This window comes from Lampris incognitus, chromosome 2 (genome assembly GCF_029633865.1).
Source record: "Lampris incognitus isolate fLamInc1 chromosome 2, fLamInc1.hap2, whole genome shotgun sequence".
In the NCBI taxonomy this organism is placed as follows: Eukaryota; Metazoa; Chordata; class Actinopteri; order Lampriformes; family Lampridae; genus Lampris; species Lampris incognitus.
The window spans coordinates 147,534,541-147,551,680 of NC_079212.1; the positions used below are offsets into that span (position 1 = coordinate 147,534,541).

At 48.0% G+C, this 17,140-nt stretch overlaps 1 protein-coding gene across 2 annotated transcripts in view; it reads right to left on the reverse strand.

Moving 5' to 3' along the window:
* The window catches only part of iars1 (isoleucyl-tRNA synthetase 1), a 159,953-nt gene that overhangs the window by 52,852 nt on the left and 89,961 nt on the right, over nucleotides 1-17,140 (reverse strand). For both annotated transcript variants that reach the window (XM_056273008.1, XM_056273007.1), the window contains exons 18-21: nucleotides 16,434-16,517; nucleotides 8,067-8,211; nucleotides 7,700-7,820; nucleotides 2,303-2,394 (exon numbers count right to left, since the gene is read on the reverse strand). In XM_056273008.1, coding sequence (XP_056128983.1) covers nucleotides 2,303-2,394; nucleotides 7,700-7,820; nucleotides 8,067-8,211; nucleotides 16,434-16,517 — 442 coding nt within the window. The remainder of the gene's footprint in view (nucleotides 1-2,302; nucleotides 2,395-7,699; nucleotides 7,821-8,066; nucleotides 8,212-16,433; nucleotides 16,518-17,140) is intronic.

Below are 17,140 nucleotides of genomic sequence, written 5' to 3' on the forward strand. Positions count from 1 at the left end.
CTGTAATAACACTCCACCACCCAGACACCATGTTCTGTAATAACACTCCACCACCAAGACACCATGTTCTGTAATAACACTCCACCACCCAGACACCATGTTCTGTAATAACACTCCACCACCCAGACACCATGTTCTGTAATAACACTCCACCACCCAGACACCATGTTCTGTAATAACACTCCACCACCCAGACATCATGTTCTGTAATAACACTCCACCACCCAGACACCATGTTCTGTAATAACACTCCACCACCCAGACACCATGTTCTGTAATAACACTCCACCACCCAGACACCATGTTCTGTAATAACACTCCACCACCCAGACACCATGTTCTGTAATAACACTCCACCACCAAGACACCATGTTCTGTAATAACACTCCACCACCCAGACACCATGTTCTGTAATAACACTCCACCACCCAGACACCATGTTCTGTAATAACACCCCACCACCCAGACATCATGTTCTGTAATAACACTCCACCACCCAGACACCATGTTCTGTAATAACACTCCACCACCCAGACACCATGTTCTGTAATAACACTCCACCACCCAGACACCATGTTCTGTAATAACACTCCACCACCCAGACACCATGTTCTGTAATAACACTCCACCACCAAGACACCATGTTCTGTAATAACACTCCACCACCCAGACACCATGTTCTGTAATAACACTCCACCACCCAGACACCATGTTCTGTAATAACACTCCACCACCAAGACACCATGTTCTGTAATAACACTCCACCACCCAGACACCATGTTCTGTAATAACACTCCACCACCCAGACACCATGTTCTGTAATAACACTCCACCACCCAGACACCATGTTCTGTAATAACACTCCACCACCCAGCTCAATAACACACTTATTTACACCCACACTAAACCTTTCATCAAACCCCTCAACATCACATTTTAAATGATAACCAAGAAAGTTTAATCACGGGCGTCCGGGTATCATAGTGGTCTATTGCCTAACAACATGGGGATCGCCGGTTCGAACCCCCGCATTACCTCCGGATTGGTCAGGCGTCCCTACAGACACAATTGGCCGTGTCTGCGGGTGGGAAGCCAAATGTGGGTATGTGTCCTGGTCATTGCACCAGCTCCTCCTGTGGTCGGTCGGGGCGCCTGTTCGGGGGGGGGGGGGGGCTGGGGGGAATAGCGTGATCCTCCCATGCGCTAAGTCCCCCCCCCCCACATGTATGGGAGGAGGCATGTGTAGTCTGCAGCCCTCCCCGGATAAGCAGAGGGGGTGGAGCAATGACCGGGACGGCTTGGAAGAGTGGGGATAGTGGCCGGTTATAATTGGGGAGAAAAAGGGGAGAGGGGAAAAAATAAAAAAATAAAAAAACAAAAATAAAGTTTAGTCATGTGAAGGATGTGACCAAGGACCAAAGGAACAAAACCATTCCTGCCAGTATGAACAGATATGTGGAAACCTGAGAATATACAAGCTGGTAGATAAAGGCCTGACGGAGTGACAGCATCGCTGCAGAGTCAAGTATTCTTACACTGCCTCCCACTAACATCCCACAACCAGACCGTCCAGTTTTTGTTTTTTTTGTTTTTTTTGGGGGGGGGGGTTCCCCTTCCCTTTTTCTTCCCAATCGTATCCAGCTAATTACCCCACTCTTCCGAGCTGTCCCGGTCTCTGCTCCACCCCCTCTGCTGATCCGGGGAGGGCTGCAGACTACCACATCCTCCCACTATTCCCCCCAGTCCCCCTCCCCCGAACAGGTGCCCCGACCAACCAGAGGAGGCGGTAGTGCAGCGACCAGGACACATACCCACATCCAGCTTCCCACCCACAGACACGGCCAGTTGTGTCTGTAGGGACGCCCGACCAAGCCGGAGGTAACAGGGGGATTCGAACTGGCGAGCCCCATATTGGTAGGCAACGGAATAGACCACTGTGCTACCCGGACGCCCACCATCCAGTTTTAATAAATAGAAAAAACATTTCCAAAAGAAAATATATGCTGTATATCAGCAGTTAACAAGGTGGTTACACCAGTCTAAACTGGTTTGATGGACTGAACTGTGACATCAGCAGCCCTTTCCTCTCGAGGACATTCCCCACATTCCACAAGTCATTCCTATGGGGGCATTTTTTGCAAATAAAAGTTTCACATCTCATTTTAAGTACACAAAATGTCAGCATTAAAACTGTGTAGACCGCTATCTGCTGTGAGTCTTTCAGCCCTGGTCCCCACGTGGCTCGTGTCTCTCTGGTACAACCACATTAACACTACGCCAGCGTCAACGGGCTTTCTCTCACCTTGAGCCGGCGTCGGTTGGTCCTGACGTACCAGTTGGTGAGCATGTCCACAAACTTGACAAGGCGCGGCACCACAGTGTACAGCCGGTATGCTACAACAAGACAAGTATGAGTTTAGAATAAGCTAACATAAACTATTAAAGCATCAACTAAATATTGTATTTTGCTGCAAATACATCATTCAAAACAGACCAACCCCACTCAAACTAGCCCATAACCAGGGTGAACTTATTTGCAGGTTTGCCTTCATCTACAAAAGCTATTTCAGTCCAGCAGAAGGAGGTGGTGGCGCTGCAAAGAAAACAAAAACAGCGTTTCCTGGTTAGGGCCCTGACCCACTACACTGATGGTCGGCCATCGGCCAATGTTGGGCCGTCAGTGAACATCTGTGACCATAGTTTTTGCAGTGTATCTCGCACCGTCGGCACTAGTTGGACCCCTGTCGGCAGCTTTACAGCCGATTCAGCATGTTGAATCGGCGGAGCCCGTTGGCGAGAGAGATCACTCTGATTGGCTGTTCAGCTTAGCGAGTCAGTGCAGAACGTAAATGATAGTTGGCCGTTGGCTGTAGTCTTTGCGGGGTGTTCAAATGCTACTTTTTGGCTCAGACGGCAGGCGATGTGAGGCAATACAACAGTCGGCCTTCGTCGCGGCTAGTCAGTTTGGTGTGTCTGGGCCCTTAGAGAGAGAGCAGAATGAGACAGCAAAATGGTAGCAAGCAAAAGTAGACAGGAAATGAACCATGTGGAGTATAAACTCAAGTTAAAAAGTTAGTTTATAGCTTCTTCAAGAATAAAATCCATCCCAAAATGGGTTACAAGGAGTAACTGGACCAAGTTCTACCAAGGATTTAATGATTGTGTATTCCATACTCTGGTGAGTGTATGTTGAGTATTTACGATTCTGTACTAGCTAACATAGCTGAGTCAATGTGTTCTGTTACAGTGAGAAGTTCTCTTGGTAAGAACTCATGTCATCTAACTTTGTTGTTTTCTGAGTTGTGTGTTTTACAATGTGGCAATTTCTCATCTCATCATCAGCCACTTCTCCGAAGTCGAGTCGCACTGGCAGCAAGCTAAGTAGGGCACTCCAGACGTCCCTCTCCCCAGCAATGCCCTCCAGCTCCTCCTGGGGGATCCCAGGCCAGATTGGACATGTAGTCCCTCCAGCAAGTTCTGGGAGCACCCCGGGGTCTCCTCCCAGTTGGACGTGCCCAGTAAACGTCCAAAGGAAGGCGCCCAGGAAGCATCCTAATCAGATGCCCGAACCACCTCAACTTCGACGCGAAGGAGAAGCAACTCTACTCCGAGCTCCCTCCGGATGTCCAAGCTCCTCACCCTACCTCTAGGGCTGAGCCAAGACACCTTACAGAGTAAAATCATTTCAGCCGCTTGTATCCACGATCTCACCCTTTTGGTCACTACCCAAAGCTCATGACCATAGGTGAGGGTTGGAACGAAGATTGACTGTCGATCTCCCGCTCCATTCTACCCTCACTCATAAACAAGACCCCGAGACACACTATTTGTACAAAAGTACTGGGACACATCTCTTAATCATTAAATTCAGGTGTTTCATTCAGACCCATCGCCACAGGTGTATAAAATCCAGCAGCCAGCCATGCAGTCTCCATTTACAAACATTTGTGAAAGAATGGATCGTTCTGAAAAACTCAGTGAATTCAAGCGTGGTACTGTCATTGGATGCCACCTTTGCAATAAGTCAGTTCACAAAATGTCTTCCCTGCTAGATATTCCATGGTCAACTGTAAGTGGTATTAATGAAAAGTGGAAGCGTTCAGGAACAACAGCGACTCAGCCACAATGTGGCAGACTACATAAAGTCACACAGCGGGGTCAACGAGTGCTGAGGCGCATAGTGCGTAAAAGTCGCCAACACTCTGTTGACTCAATAACTGCAGAGTTCCAAACTTCCTCTGGCATTAACATCAACACAAAAACTGTGAGCCAGAAGCTTTATGGAATGGGTTTCCATGGCCGAGCAGCTGCATGCAAGCCTTACATCACCAAGCACAATGCCAAGCGTCGGATGGAGTGGTGTAAAGCACACTGCCACTGGACTCTGGAGCAGTGGAAACGTGTTCTGTGGAGTGACGAATCACGCTTCTCTGTCTGGCAGTCTGATGGACCAGTCTGGGTTTGGCAGATGCCAGGAGAACGTTACCTGCCTGACTGCATTGTGCCAACTGTAAAGTTTGGTGGAGGAGGGATAATGGTATGGGGTTGTTTTTCAGGGGCTGGGCTGGGCCCCTTAGTTCCAGTGAAGGGAAATCTTAATGCTTCAGCATACCAAGACATTTTGGACAATTCTATGCTTCCAGTTGGGGGAGGGTCCTTTTCTGTTCCTGCATGACTGTGCCCCAGTGCACAAAGCAAGGTCCATTAAGACATGGTTTGGTGAGTCTGGTGTGGAAGAACTTGACTGGCCCACACAGAGCCCTGGCCCCAACCCCATCAAACACCTTTGGGATGAACCAGAATGGAGATTGCAAGCCAAGTCTTCTCGTCCAATATCAGTGCCTGACCTCACAAATGCTCTTTTGGATGAATGGGCAAAAATTCTCACAGACACACTCCAAAATCTTGTGGAAAGCCTTCTCAGAAGAGTGAAAGCTGTTACAGCTGCAAAGGGGGGGGGACCAACTCCATACTGATGCCTATGGATTTAGAATGGGATGTCATAAAAGCTCCTGTAGGTGTAATGGCTAGGTGTCCCAATACTTTTGTACATTTAGTGTACTTGAACTCCTTCACTTGAGGCAATTTCTTGACAAGAAATTTACAAAAACCCAAGTGGAGTAAAACTGAACTTGAATAAAGTAAAGCACAATAAGAAGGAATGGAGGAAACTGGTAGTCATGTTGCTGGGTGGTGTGGTATGCTAGTGCCCACCAGAGTTTTAAATTTGCAGCAGCTAAGAGGAGTGACTGTATAGTAATCTTGACAGTACTGTAAATTCATTAATTTGGAGTTTTGAGTGATAAATTGCAGATCTGGTGATATTTTAATTTAAAAGACAATAAACAAACGTTTCCCTGATTACGCAGGTAGTTTTTTGTTTTGTTTTGTTTTGCACCTGATGATTGGTGAGAGAGAGACTGTTCACTGGACACATCCTGATGGATGCACAGTGGGTGTGCAGAGCAGCATCTCACCAGTCAAGAGGACTGATTCACTTCACATCTCACCATCACATTTTACAGATAAGCGCTGAGATCTCACCACACTCCATTTACAGAAAACAACACATTACCTGGGTAGATGAACATTGGTTTTAATTTATTTGGTTTGTTATTTTCTCAGAGCTCTGAATTATTTTGTGTTTCCTCCTCAACTGCTAAACTTACTGACAAGCAGCCGTCTATTAGCTGCTCACCATTCACGGCCCGTGAGTTTGTAGACTTCTAGACTGTCCCAGCAGTTTTAAGACAGCTGTGGTTAAACCTCTACTTAAGAAACCGCACCTCCATCCAGGGTCTCTTAATAACTACCGACCAGTCTGTAATCTTCCATTCTCCTCTAAAGTTCATGCCAACATGTCAACATGCCACCTACTGTTTTAAACCTGCCCGGAACCTTGCAAGGCCAACGCTGACGTAGAGTCGACCGGCTGGGACTTGTACACGTAGTGGGGGTGGGGGTGGGGGGTTAACGCCCTCTCATCAATGTTGGGCGACCCACCTCCCCCAGCCCCCGCCCTTGAGTATGAGTATGCGAATTCGCGCTCATTTTCAAATATATGTTGATGAAAACACATCGTTCACAGGGGTTTACTCGCTAACCTTGCGCCTTTACTACATTTTCTACCAACCTTCTGAATTTCTCCCAATTTACAGTAAGTTATATTACCTCATCATTTTCAATTTACAGTAAGTTATATTACCTCATCATTTTCAATTTACAGTAAGTTATATTACCTCATCATTTTCAATTTACAGTAAGTTATATTACCTCATCATTTTCAATTTACAGTAAGTTATAGTACCTCATCATTTTCAATTTACAGTAAGTTATATTACCTCATCATTTTCAATTTACAGTAAGTTATAGTACCTCATCATTTTCAATTTACAGTAAGTTATATTACCTCATCATTTTCAATTTACAGTAAGTTATAGTACCTCATCATTTTCAATTTACAGTAAGTTATATTACCTCATCATTTTCAATTTACAGTAAGTTATAGTACCTCATCATTTTCAATTTACAGTAAGTTATAGTACCTCATCATTTTCAATTTACAGTAAGTTATAGTACCTCATCATTTTCAATTTACAGTAAGTTATATTACCTCATCATTTTCAATTTACAGTAAGTTATATTACCTCATCATTTTCAATTTTGGGGCAATGGTTCGGACTTGTGCTTGTGACAGATATAGACACACCACCGGACAACTGGGTCAGTTGGGCTGGGCTGCACTGCGGCTGCACTGCCTCTCTCCGCTACTGGAAAGCTGCGGTGGTCGGGGCGTCTGTGTCCGACGCCTTGCTGAAAGGCCAGCCGATGGAGGGGACTGGGTACAACGGTGTGTGGGGGCGAAGCGCCGGGCCCTTCTTGTGTATCTCCCCAGCGATTCCTGACCATGCTCCTGCCTCACACATCCATGCCCCTCCCACCCCCACCCCCCTCCTCAGCCCCTCGCCCACTTTTTAGCATTTTTCAAATTTATGCAGGGGGTGGAGTTAGGCTCAGACCGGGGGGGGGGGGCGTTTCTTTGGAATATAAGGCGACGACTCCTTTCTCCAGTGAGAATACAGGGACGGGCCCATGAGGTCCGACTGGTGTTCCTCTGGATGGTGGAGGGGGAGAATGTTCTCCTATTGCATAACACTATTTTTGAGTGTTTTTTATCATCAATCATCATTGCTGTTGTGTAATTGTTTCTGAGCCCAGAGGGTTTGCTGGTAAACTTCCATGACAGTACACTGTAAAGCACTTTGAGTGGTCGGTAGAAAGCGCTACATACATGCAGTCCTTTTATCGTTTAAGCAGTAAGGGTCCTGACACAACAGGCCGACGGTCGGCCAATGTCAGGCCGTCGGTGAGCGTCTGTGACCCTAGTTTTTGCAGTGTGCCCCGCACCGTCGGCACTAGTCGGACCCCTGTCGGACCCCTGTCGGCAGCTTTTCGGCCAATTCAGCATGTTGAATGGGCGGAGCCCGTTGGCGGGAGAGATCACTCTGATTGGCTGTTCAGCTTAGTGAATCAGTAAAGAACGTACATGCTAGTTGGCCGTGGGCTTTAGTCTTTACGGTGTGTTCAAGTGCTACTTTTTGGCCCAGCCGAAAGGCGACATGAGGCGATGCAACAGTCGGCCTTCGTCACCACTGGTCGGTTTGGTGTGTCTGGGCCCTAATTTGGTTTTGTGTCTCACCGTCCATCTCTGCCTTGAAGAACTGGATAAGGGACTGGGTGAAGGACTGGATCCACTTGTCCATGATGTTGTCGCTTTGTTTCACGGTGTTCTCATTGTACAGGAACTGAATGTTGTCCTCCTAAAACACACACACACACACACACACACACACACACACACACACACACAGTGCAGAGACATGGAAAGTAGAGTAAACACACATCAGTATTTGTTCCACTTGAGTAGTTTTACCCAAACACTGGTTTTGTCACATGACCTCATGTGACCACTCCACCAGGAACAGCTCAGGGAATCCCCAAAGGTTGTACACCTGTGTGTGTGTGTGTGTTTGTGTGTGTGTGTGCACATGTTCTTGAACATGCACCTTACTGAGCCTCTGCACATTCTGCACCAGGAAGCGGTATGCGTTGTACCAGGGCAGGAAGACGTCCTTCAGCACATCTCGGACTCCTTCCTCTTTGAAGCGCAGGTTCTCCGCCCTCACCACGGGGGAGTTGATCAGATACAATCTGCAGCAGCAACACAAGAGAAGAAGAGTGTCTGGGATTTTACTCGGAACCATCACCATGTCACAGCATTCCTGGTTAAGACTCTTTGTGGTGGAAAACAATATTGGCTGGACCCTGATTTACTGAGCTTGGTGGATGTAGCAATGATGGGAAGAGGTCCTGGTCTGAGAGCTGAGTTGTTCTAGATTCAGACACAGAACAGAAAATGCTCTGACCTGGTACTTCATCAGCCACATCCATTGCTACGGTGCATAAAATCAAGCACCCAGCCATGCAGTCTCCATAGACAGACAGTGGCAGTAGAATGGGTCATACTGAAGAGGTCAGTGACTTTCAACATGTCTGTCATAGGATGCCACCTTCCCAACAAGTCAGTTGGTCAAATTCCTGCCCTGTTAGATCTACTCTGGTAAAGTGTAAGTCTGCTTTTGTGAAGTGGAAATGTCTCAGAGCAACAACAGCTCAGCCGTGAAGGGGGTTGAACACACAAGACCACAGAATGGGACCACTGACTGCTGAAGTGTTGTACATAAAAATCGTCTGTCCTCAGTTGCGGCACTCACTACCGAGTTCCAGACTACCTTAGGAAGCAACATCAGCACAAGAACTGTTTGTCAGGAGCTCCATGAAATGGGTTTCCATGGCTAAGCAGCCACATGCAAGCCTAAGGTCCATCCATCCATCCATTATCCAAACCGCTTATCCTGCTCTCAGGGTCGCGGGGATGCTGCAGCCTATCCCAGCAGGCATTGGGCGGCAGGTGAGGAGACACCCTGGACAGGCTGCTAGGCCACCACAGGGCGCGTGCGCGCGCACACACACACACACACACACACACACACACATACACACACACACACACACACAGACACACACACACACAGACACACACACACACACCTAGGGATAATTCAGTACGGCCGATTCACCTGACTTACAGGTCTTTGGACTGCGGGAACAAACCAGAGCACCTGGGGGAAACCCACACAGACACGGGGAGAACATGCAGACTCCACACAGAGGACGACCCTAAGAGTTTAAGAGGCCTAAGATCACCATGTACAATGCCAAGCGTCGGCCGAAGTGGTGTAAAGCACACCGCCATTGGACTCTGGAGCAGCAGAAACACCTTCTTTGGAGTGATGAATCACGCTACACTATCTTATCTAGCAGTGTGAAGGACCAATCTGGATTTGGCGGATGCCAGGAGAACGCTAACTGCCGAATGAATAGTGCCAAAAGTAAAGTCTGGTGGAGGAGGAATAATGGTCTGGGGCTGTTTTCCATGGTTTGGGCTAGGGATGGGACAATAAAGGACAAACAGTCACGAAAAGCTGATCGTGGTGAATTTCCATTATCAGGACAGTCATAGATGGGGACAATTGTGAATATCCTCACATGAGTGAATTGGAAAAGCTGTCCAGCTCGCTAATGTACAGTCCTATAATGATTCACTGATTTAACCAAGTGTCCACCGAAGCGTTTTTTTTATTCCTGAGGCCAGCGTGCTTTTTGAATTGTTCGCAATAGGAGCACTGCGTATTTCCACTACGTTACAAACGCCAGCAGCGTGACGAGGTGCTGAGTGTCTACTCTGCGCTGAGCGCTGCACGTTTGGCATTTGTTTCTGGTCGCCGAGAGTTGAATATTTTTTAACTTCAGGCAAAATGCTGTGCTCGTCATGGCCACTTTCTACCCAGCCATCCGATCACAGTGGAGGAGGGGCGGGAAAAACACCACAAACACCAACCATCAAATCCTACACGTTCAAGTGCTGAACGATGACAACAATGGAGGAGAAATTAATGCTGCTGGTCTCTGAGTATCCAGTCTGCACCAGATGACCCCAGACTACCACAATACCAGAAATTAGTGTAACGGCCATGTATGACTAGACTCACTGGCCTGTTGGCTAATGGGTCGGACCCTTTAGTTGACTAGTTAGCGCAGTTGCCTGTGGTGCAAGAGACCAGGGTTCGCGTCCCGGGCAACTGCGCTAACCAGTCAACTAAAGGGTCCGACCCGTTAGCCAACAGGCCAGTGAGTCTAGTCATATATGGCCATTACACTAACCCCTCCTTCAGGAAGCACGTCCTCATGCTTCAGTATACCAGCTCCCTCACGCCTCTGGGCACACGTGCTTCCGATGGCCTCATGGTCTCACCGTCCCACTTCTGGCACCAATGTAGCAAATTCAGGGGGCAGTTGGGAACTGCTGCAGCCAGGACGCGAACCCGGGTCCCCACACCACGGGCGACTGCGCTAACCAGTCAACTAAAGGGTTCAACCCGTTAGCCAAGGGTCAGCGAGTCTAGTCATATGTGATCGTCAAATGAACCATTACTTCCACAGATATTCCGCATCATAGCAACCAAACCGCCTCAGCTGAAAAAAACACTACGCCTCCAAAGCGCCCCCAGCTGAGTGTTTTCAAAAGTGGAAATAATATGGATTCTAAACTCTCATTGTGATTACCTGCCTTGTTAGTTTTTCATTAAAAAGGATGTTCACCAAAAACAAAGATGGATGTCCTGTCTGTGATGCAATAAAAATATTTGTTTCCCAACAAAACGTAAGGCAAGGTGATTCCAGTATGTTTTAGTGCCATTTCAAGTTTTAAGCATATTTTGCTGATTATTTGATAATATTGTGACTCATAATTTTTGGCCAGGATAATCATGATGTGAAATTTTCCTATCATTCCACCCCCAGTTTGGGCTAGTCCCCTTAGTGCCATCCATCTATTATCCAAGCCACTTATCCCGACCGGGGTCACGGGATGCTGGAACTTATCCCAGCAGTCATTGAGCAGCAGGCAGGGCAACACCCTGGACAGACCGCCAGTCCATCATAGGGCCGACACACACACACACACACACACATTCACACTTAGGGACAATTTAGTACGGCCGATTCACCTGACCTACATGTCTTTGGACTGTGGGAGGAAACCGGAGCCCCCAGAGGAAACCCACACAGACACGGGGAGAACATGTAAACTCCACACAGGACAACCCCCAAGGGTTGGACTACCCCGGGCCTCGAACCCAGGACCTTCTTGCTGTGAGGTGACTGCGCTAACCACTGCGCCACCATGACGCCCACCCCTTAGTTCCAGTGAAGGGAAATCTTAATGCTACAGCATACAATGGCATTCTAGAGAATTGTGTGCTACCACCTTCGTGGCAAGGGTTCGGGGAAGGACCTTTCCTGTTTCAGCATGAAAATGCCCCCGTGCACAAAGTGAGGTCAATAAAGACATGGTTTACTGAGTCTGTGTGGAAGAACTTGACTGGCCTGCACAGAGCCCTGACCTCAACTCCATCCAACACCTTTGGGATGAATTGGAATGCTGTGAGCCAGGCCTTCTCCCCAACATCAGTGGCTGACCTCACTAATGTGCTTGTGGCTGAATGGGAGCGAATCCCCGCAGAAGAGTGGAGGCTGTTATAGCAGCACAGGGGGACCAACTTTTGGAATAAGATGTTCAACAAGCACCTATGGGGTGATATTCAGGTGTCCACATACTTTTAGCCCTTTAGTGTACCACAGGTTTGGAGAATTCAGTACCTCAAATATCAACCAATATTTTAGAGGGAAAAGATACGGGAATGGGTAAACCAACTTTGGAAACTTAGAAATGAGGGATGAGCATCAAAAAAGACTTGTCTCGGAAAAAAAACCTCAGCCTGCACCTCCATGTAAACTCAAAGACGGTTGAACCAATTCATCTGGACACAATGTTTATTGACAGAAATGTTTCATCATCATCTAAGTGACCTCTTCAGTCTCAACTGACTGCAGGTACCCCCACCCTTATAAACAATACAGTGACATAACGACCCAAACCAACGACCAGTTTCATATGCAAATACAGGTGTGACCATTACATTACATTACAGTCATTTATCCGACGCTTTTATCCAAAGCGACTTACAATAAGTGCATCATTTGACGTAGGAGATCAGGAGAACTACTAGTCATCAGAGGTCATAAGTGCATCTAAACAAGCATCTAAGAACAAAACCAGTGCTGAAGTAAAAGCGCGAGAAAGAGATTTTTTTTTTTAATGAGTGAATACAATAAGTGCTAAGAACAAGTAACAGGGTAGTAGTTCTTGAAGAGGTGAGTTTTCAACCTGAGCCGAAAGATGAGCAGCGACTCCGCTGTCCTGACATCAGTGGGGAGTTCATTCCACCACTGTGGGGCCAGGACAGAATAGAGCCGTGACCGGGTCGATCGGCAGCAGGGGCCTCTGAGCGACGAGGCAACCAGGCGTCCCGAGACAGCAGAGCGAAGTGGTCAGGCGGGGGTGTAGGGCTTGACCATGGCCTGGAGATAGTAAGGAGCTGTTCCTTTCACTGCCCTGTAGGCTAGCACCAGAGTCTTAAAGTGGATGCGAGCTGCTACTGGGAGCCAGTGTAGGGACATGAGAAGGGGAGGTGTGTGGGAGAACTTAGGGCGGGTGAACACCAGACGAGCTGCAGCTTTCTGAACAAGCTCCAAAGGTCTGATGGCCGACGCCGGGGCACCAGCAAGGAGGGAGTTGCCGTAGTCCAGCCGGGAGATGACCAGAGCCTGGATGAGCACCTGTGCCATCTCGTCGGTGAGGAATGGGCGAATCCTCCTGATGTTATAGAGGAGAAATCTGCAGGAGCGAGCAACCGATGCAACGTTTGCAGCAAACGACAGTTGGTCGTCCAGAATCACACCCAGATTCCTTGCAGTCCCAGTTGGCGTCACCACAGTGTTGTCAATGGTGATGGCCAGGTCTCAGTGCGGGCAACCTTTCCCCGGGAGGAACATCAGCTTTGTCTTGTCCAGATTGAGCTTCAGGTGGTGTGTCGCCATCCACTCCAAGATGTCAGTCAAGCACGCAGCAATGTGTCTCTACTTGTGTGTCAGAGGGAGGAAAGGACAAGATCAGCAGGGTGTCATCAGCATAACAATGGTAAGAGAAGTCATGCGAGCGAATAACAGAACCCAGGGATGTCGTGTACAGGGAGAACAGGAGAGGACCCAGAACCAAACCTTGTGGAACATCTGTAGTCAGTCTGCGAGGCTCCGACACAGATCACCTCCATATCACCTGGTAGGAGCGACCCGTCTGGTAGGATGCAAACATTGAGAGTGCAGAGACTGTGACACCCAGCCCCTCGAGGGTAGAGAGGAGGATCTGGTGCTTCACTGTGTCCAACACAGATGACAGGTCCAGGAGTATCAGGACAGAGGAGAGAGAGTTTGCTCTCGCAAAGTGCAGCGATTCTGTCATTGCAAGGAGGGCCGTCTCTATTGAGTGACCCACCTTGAACCCAGACTGGCTGGGGTCCAGGAGGTTGTTCTGGTGGAGGTACAAAGAAAGTTGGTTAAAGACACCACGTTTGAGAGTTTTGGATAGAAAGGGTAGAAGGGAAACCGGTCTGTAGTTTTTGACGTCAGAGGGGTTAAGTGATGGTTTCTTGAGAAGGGGGGTGACTCTAGCAGTCTTGAAGGCAGATGGAAAGCATCCTGCCTGGAGGGAGGTGTTGATGAGGTGGGTTAGAAAGGGAAGGAGTTCAGGTGCTATAGACTGAAGAAGAGGGGAGGGGACCGGGTCAAGGGAGCATGTGGTGGGGCGACTGGATGTGATGAGGTTGAGGACCTCATCGGGGGAGAGGGGAGCGAGGTGGGATAGGGTGGGATGTGGAGAGGTGAGGGAGGGTGCAGATGTTGGGCTAGTGCAAGGAGCGCTAACCGGGTGGTGAGAAAAAGAGGATCTGATGTCGTTTACCTTCTTGTCAAAGAAGTTAGTGAAGTCATCAGGGAGAAGGGAGGGAGTAGGAGGAGGTGGTGGGGGTTGAAGAAGTGTAGAGAAGATTTCAAAGAGTTTCTTAGGATTAGAGGCAGAGGATAGGATTTTAGAGTGATAGAAGGCAGCCTTAGCAGCAGAAAGGGAGGAGGAGAAAGTGGAAAGAAGAGATTGGAAGTTGGGAAGGTCCTCTGGGAATTTGCCTTTCTCCACTTGCGCTCTGCCACTCTTAGGCTCCATCTGTCAGTACGTACTGAGTCGGTCAGTCAAGGGGCAGGTGGAGTTGAGTGTGCAGGCCTGGAGGTGAGGGGACAGAGGTTGTCCAGAGAGGAGGAGAGGGTAGAGAGAAGAAGAGAGACAGTAACAGCATGAAATTCAAAAGAGGGCAGAGAAAATTGTGGAATGGCAACAAGAGAGTATTTCCATTTCGGGGAGATTAGCAGGCCAGTACCACCACCTCGCCTCCCAGCTCTGGGGGTGTGAGAAAAAGAGTACACATCAGTCAGAGCTGCGGGTGTGGTAGCGTTTTCTGGCATGATCCAGGTCTCAGTTAGAGCAAGAAAGTTGAGGGAGAGCAAGGATGCGTAGCCTGAGATAAACTCAGCTTTCGGCACCGCAGACTGGTAATTCCAGAGCCCTCCCATCACCACCTGCTCAACGTGAGTGGAGAGAGTGGGACAGATGAGATTGGTAGGGTCACAGCGCCTAGGAGTGACCCAACGTCTATGCCAGCCCCGGGAAGAGGAAAGGACAGGAATGTGAAGGAAACACATAGTCTATACTAGGTACACAAAATACAGATGACTGACCGGATCTAAAAACAGCAGTCCTTGCTTGACGAAGTCTTCGCTTGAAAAAGTCGCACTTGCCTTTGTTCACTCTAGCCTTCGTTCAGCGTTTTCCCTCAGCTAGTTTGTCTGACGCTTCCAAGTAGCAGCAGTGATTTAAAGAACACCAATTGCCAATTGTCTGCCACGAGTGCAGGCCAAACCCTGGCCACTTAACACTCAATTGGCCAAAGAGCTAAAATGAAAGTAGGCCTATTGCCCAGAAGCTGGTCACTTATGTAAAACTCTATCAAACCTCACACAAAACTATTAAAACTGCAAAGAGCAAGTTACCAAGGAATATATTTATAAGCTAAAAGGATAACTAAGTCAAAACAGCTAGGCAACAATAAATATTTAAGGACACACTAGGTGAAAAACAGCTATAGCTAGAATAAGATCCCACTATTTCCCACTAGGAACCAGCAGCAGATGTATAGAGAAAAGGACTAATACTCAAGCAGCTGGAATAAGACTAATAGCAACTTGTTAAGCAAGAAAGATGATACTTACTCTGTTCTAGATGAACCAACAATTCAGAATCACTCCAGAAGTTAAAATGCACACTGGATTGACCATTAACTAGAGTTACAATGGTCATGTGTACTATTCACAGAGGATTGGGGAACAGTTGAAATCACAGCATTGTAAGATGGTGACAGATGTACTCTTAGCCCCCCCCTCAGTTCAGGGATGGTCGTTCCCTCTTCACATATGGCCCTGACACACCAGGCCGATGGTCAGCCGTCAGCCAATGTCGGGCCATCAGTGAGCGTTTGTGACCCTAGTTTTTGTGGTGTGTCCCGCACTGTCGGCACCAGTCGGACCCCTGCTCGCTTTTTGGCCAATTTAGCATGTTGAATGGACGGAGCCCGTCGGTGAGAGAGATCACCTGATTGGCTGTTCAGCTTAGCAAGTCAGTGCAGAAAGTACATGCTAGTTGGCCGTGGACTGTAGTCTTTGCAGTGTGTTCAAGTGCTACTTTTTGGCCCAGCCAGCAGGCGACGTGAGGCGATGCAACAGTCGGTCTTCTTCGCCACCAGTTGGTTTGGTGTGTCTGGGCCCTTAGACTGAACAGGTCACTTAGATGATGATGAAACGTTTCTGTCAGTAAACGTTGTGTCCAGATGAACTGATTCAACCTTCTGTGAGTTTCTTACCTGGATTACTGAGCATGCATCAAGAGTCCATGTAAAATGCTTAAATCTGAACTAATAGTAAGAAAAATGGGCCAAATGGAAAATAAAATGGTTTACTGCCCAGCTGGGGTTTTTTTCCCAGCTGGATTTAAACAGGAAAAAATGCTGACAATCCCTTTCTACTCATTTATCTGTCTTCCTCTATTTTGCCCTGTTGGAGCATATGGAGCAACTGGAAAGTGCTTTATTTATTAAACCATATGGCAAGGCCAACGCTGTTGCCCCGGGGGCTGAAGAAAACTAAGAGGAAAAGTGTGTGTGTATGTTAAAGTACAACTACGTATTGCCCTTCTCACAGCACAGTTAACAAGATCTATATATCTATCAGTCCATACTGATGGCTAAGTCCATCCTCCATCATGAACACACACACACACACACACACACACACAAACACACGGGACTGACCTGAGGGCATCAGCTCCGTAGTTCTGCACGATCAGTCCTGGGTCAGGGTAGTTCTTTTTGCGCTTGCTCATCTTCTGTCCATCGCTATGGAGACAAAATAAACAGACATGTCAACGCCCTGCTGAACATAAACATGCACACACAAGTCACGTTACAAGCCACACAATCATTATTCAAATGAGCCGGCTCCTTCCAGGTCAGCAGGCTGAGCGCACGAGTGCGAGCGGTGAGATCCCCGGCTGAAGAACAGCCCTACATGCCGAGGGCCAAATGTCATCGACCAGAGTCACTGTACTGTACATAAATATACACTCACAGAGCACTTTATTAGGAACACTATAATATTAGGGGGTAGGGCCTCCCTTTGCTCACAAAATAGCCTCAGTTCTTTGTAGCATGGATTCCACAACATGTCGGAAATATTCCTTTGAGATTCTGGTCCATGTTGACAAGACTGCATCGTGCCATTTCTGCAGATTTGTCAGAATCTCCTGTTCTACCCCATCCCAGAGGTGTTCTGCTGGATCGAGATATGGTGACTGGGAAGGCCACTGAAGAACATTGAACTCATTGGCCACTTCCAGTGTGGGAAGATGGCGCTGCGAATTCACGTTTGCGGCAGCCTCACCCAGCACCGTCCATGCAGTGTGTTTGTCACGTCTGCGTTTAAGTTGTATCTTCGTTTGATCGTTGGGAGAGCTGGCGCT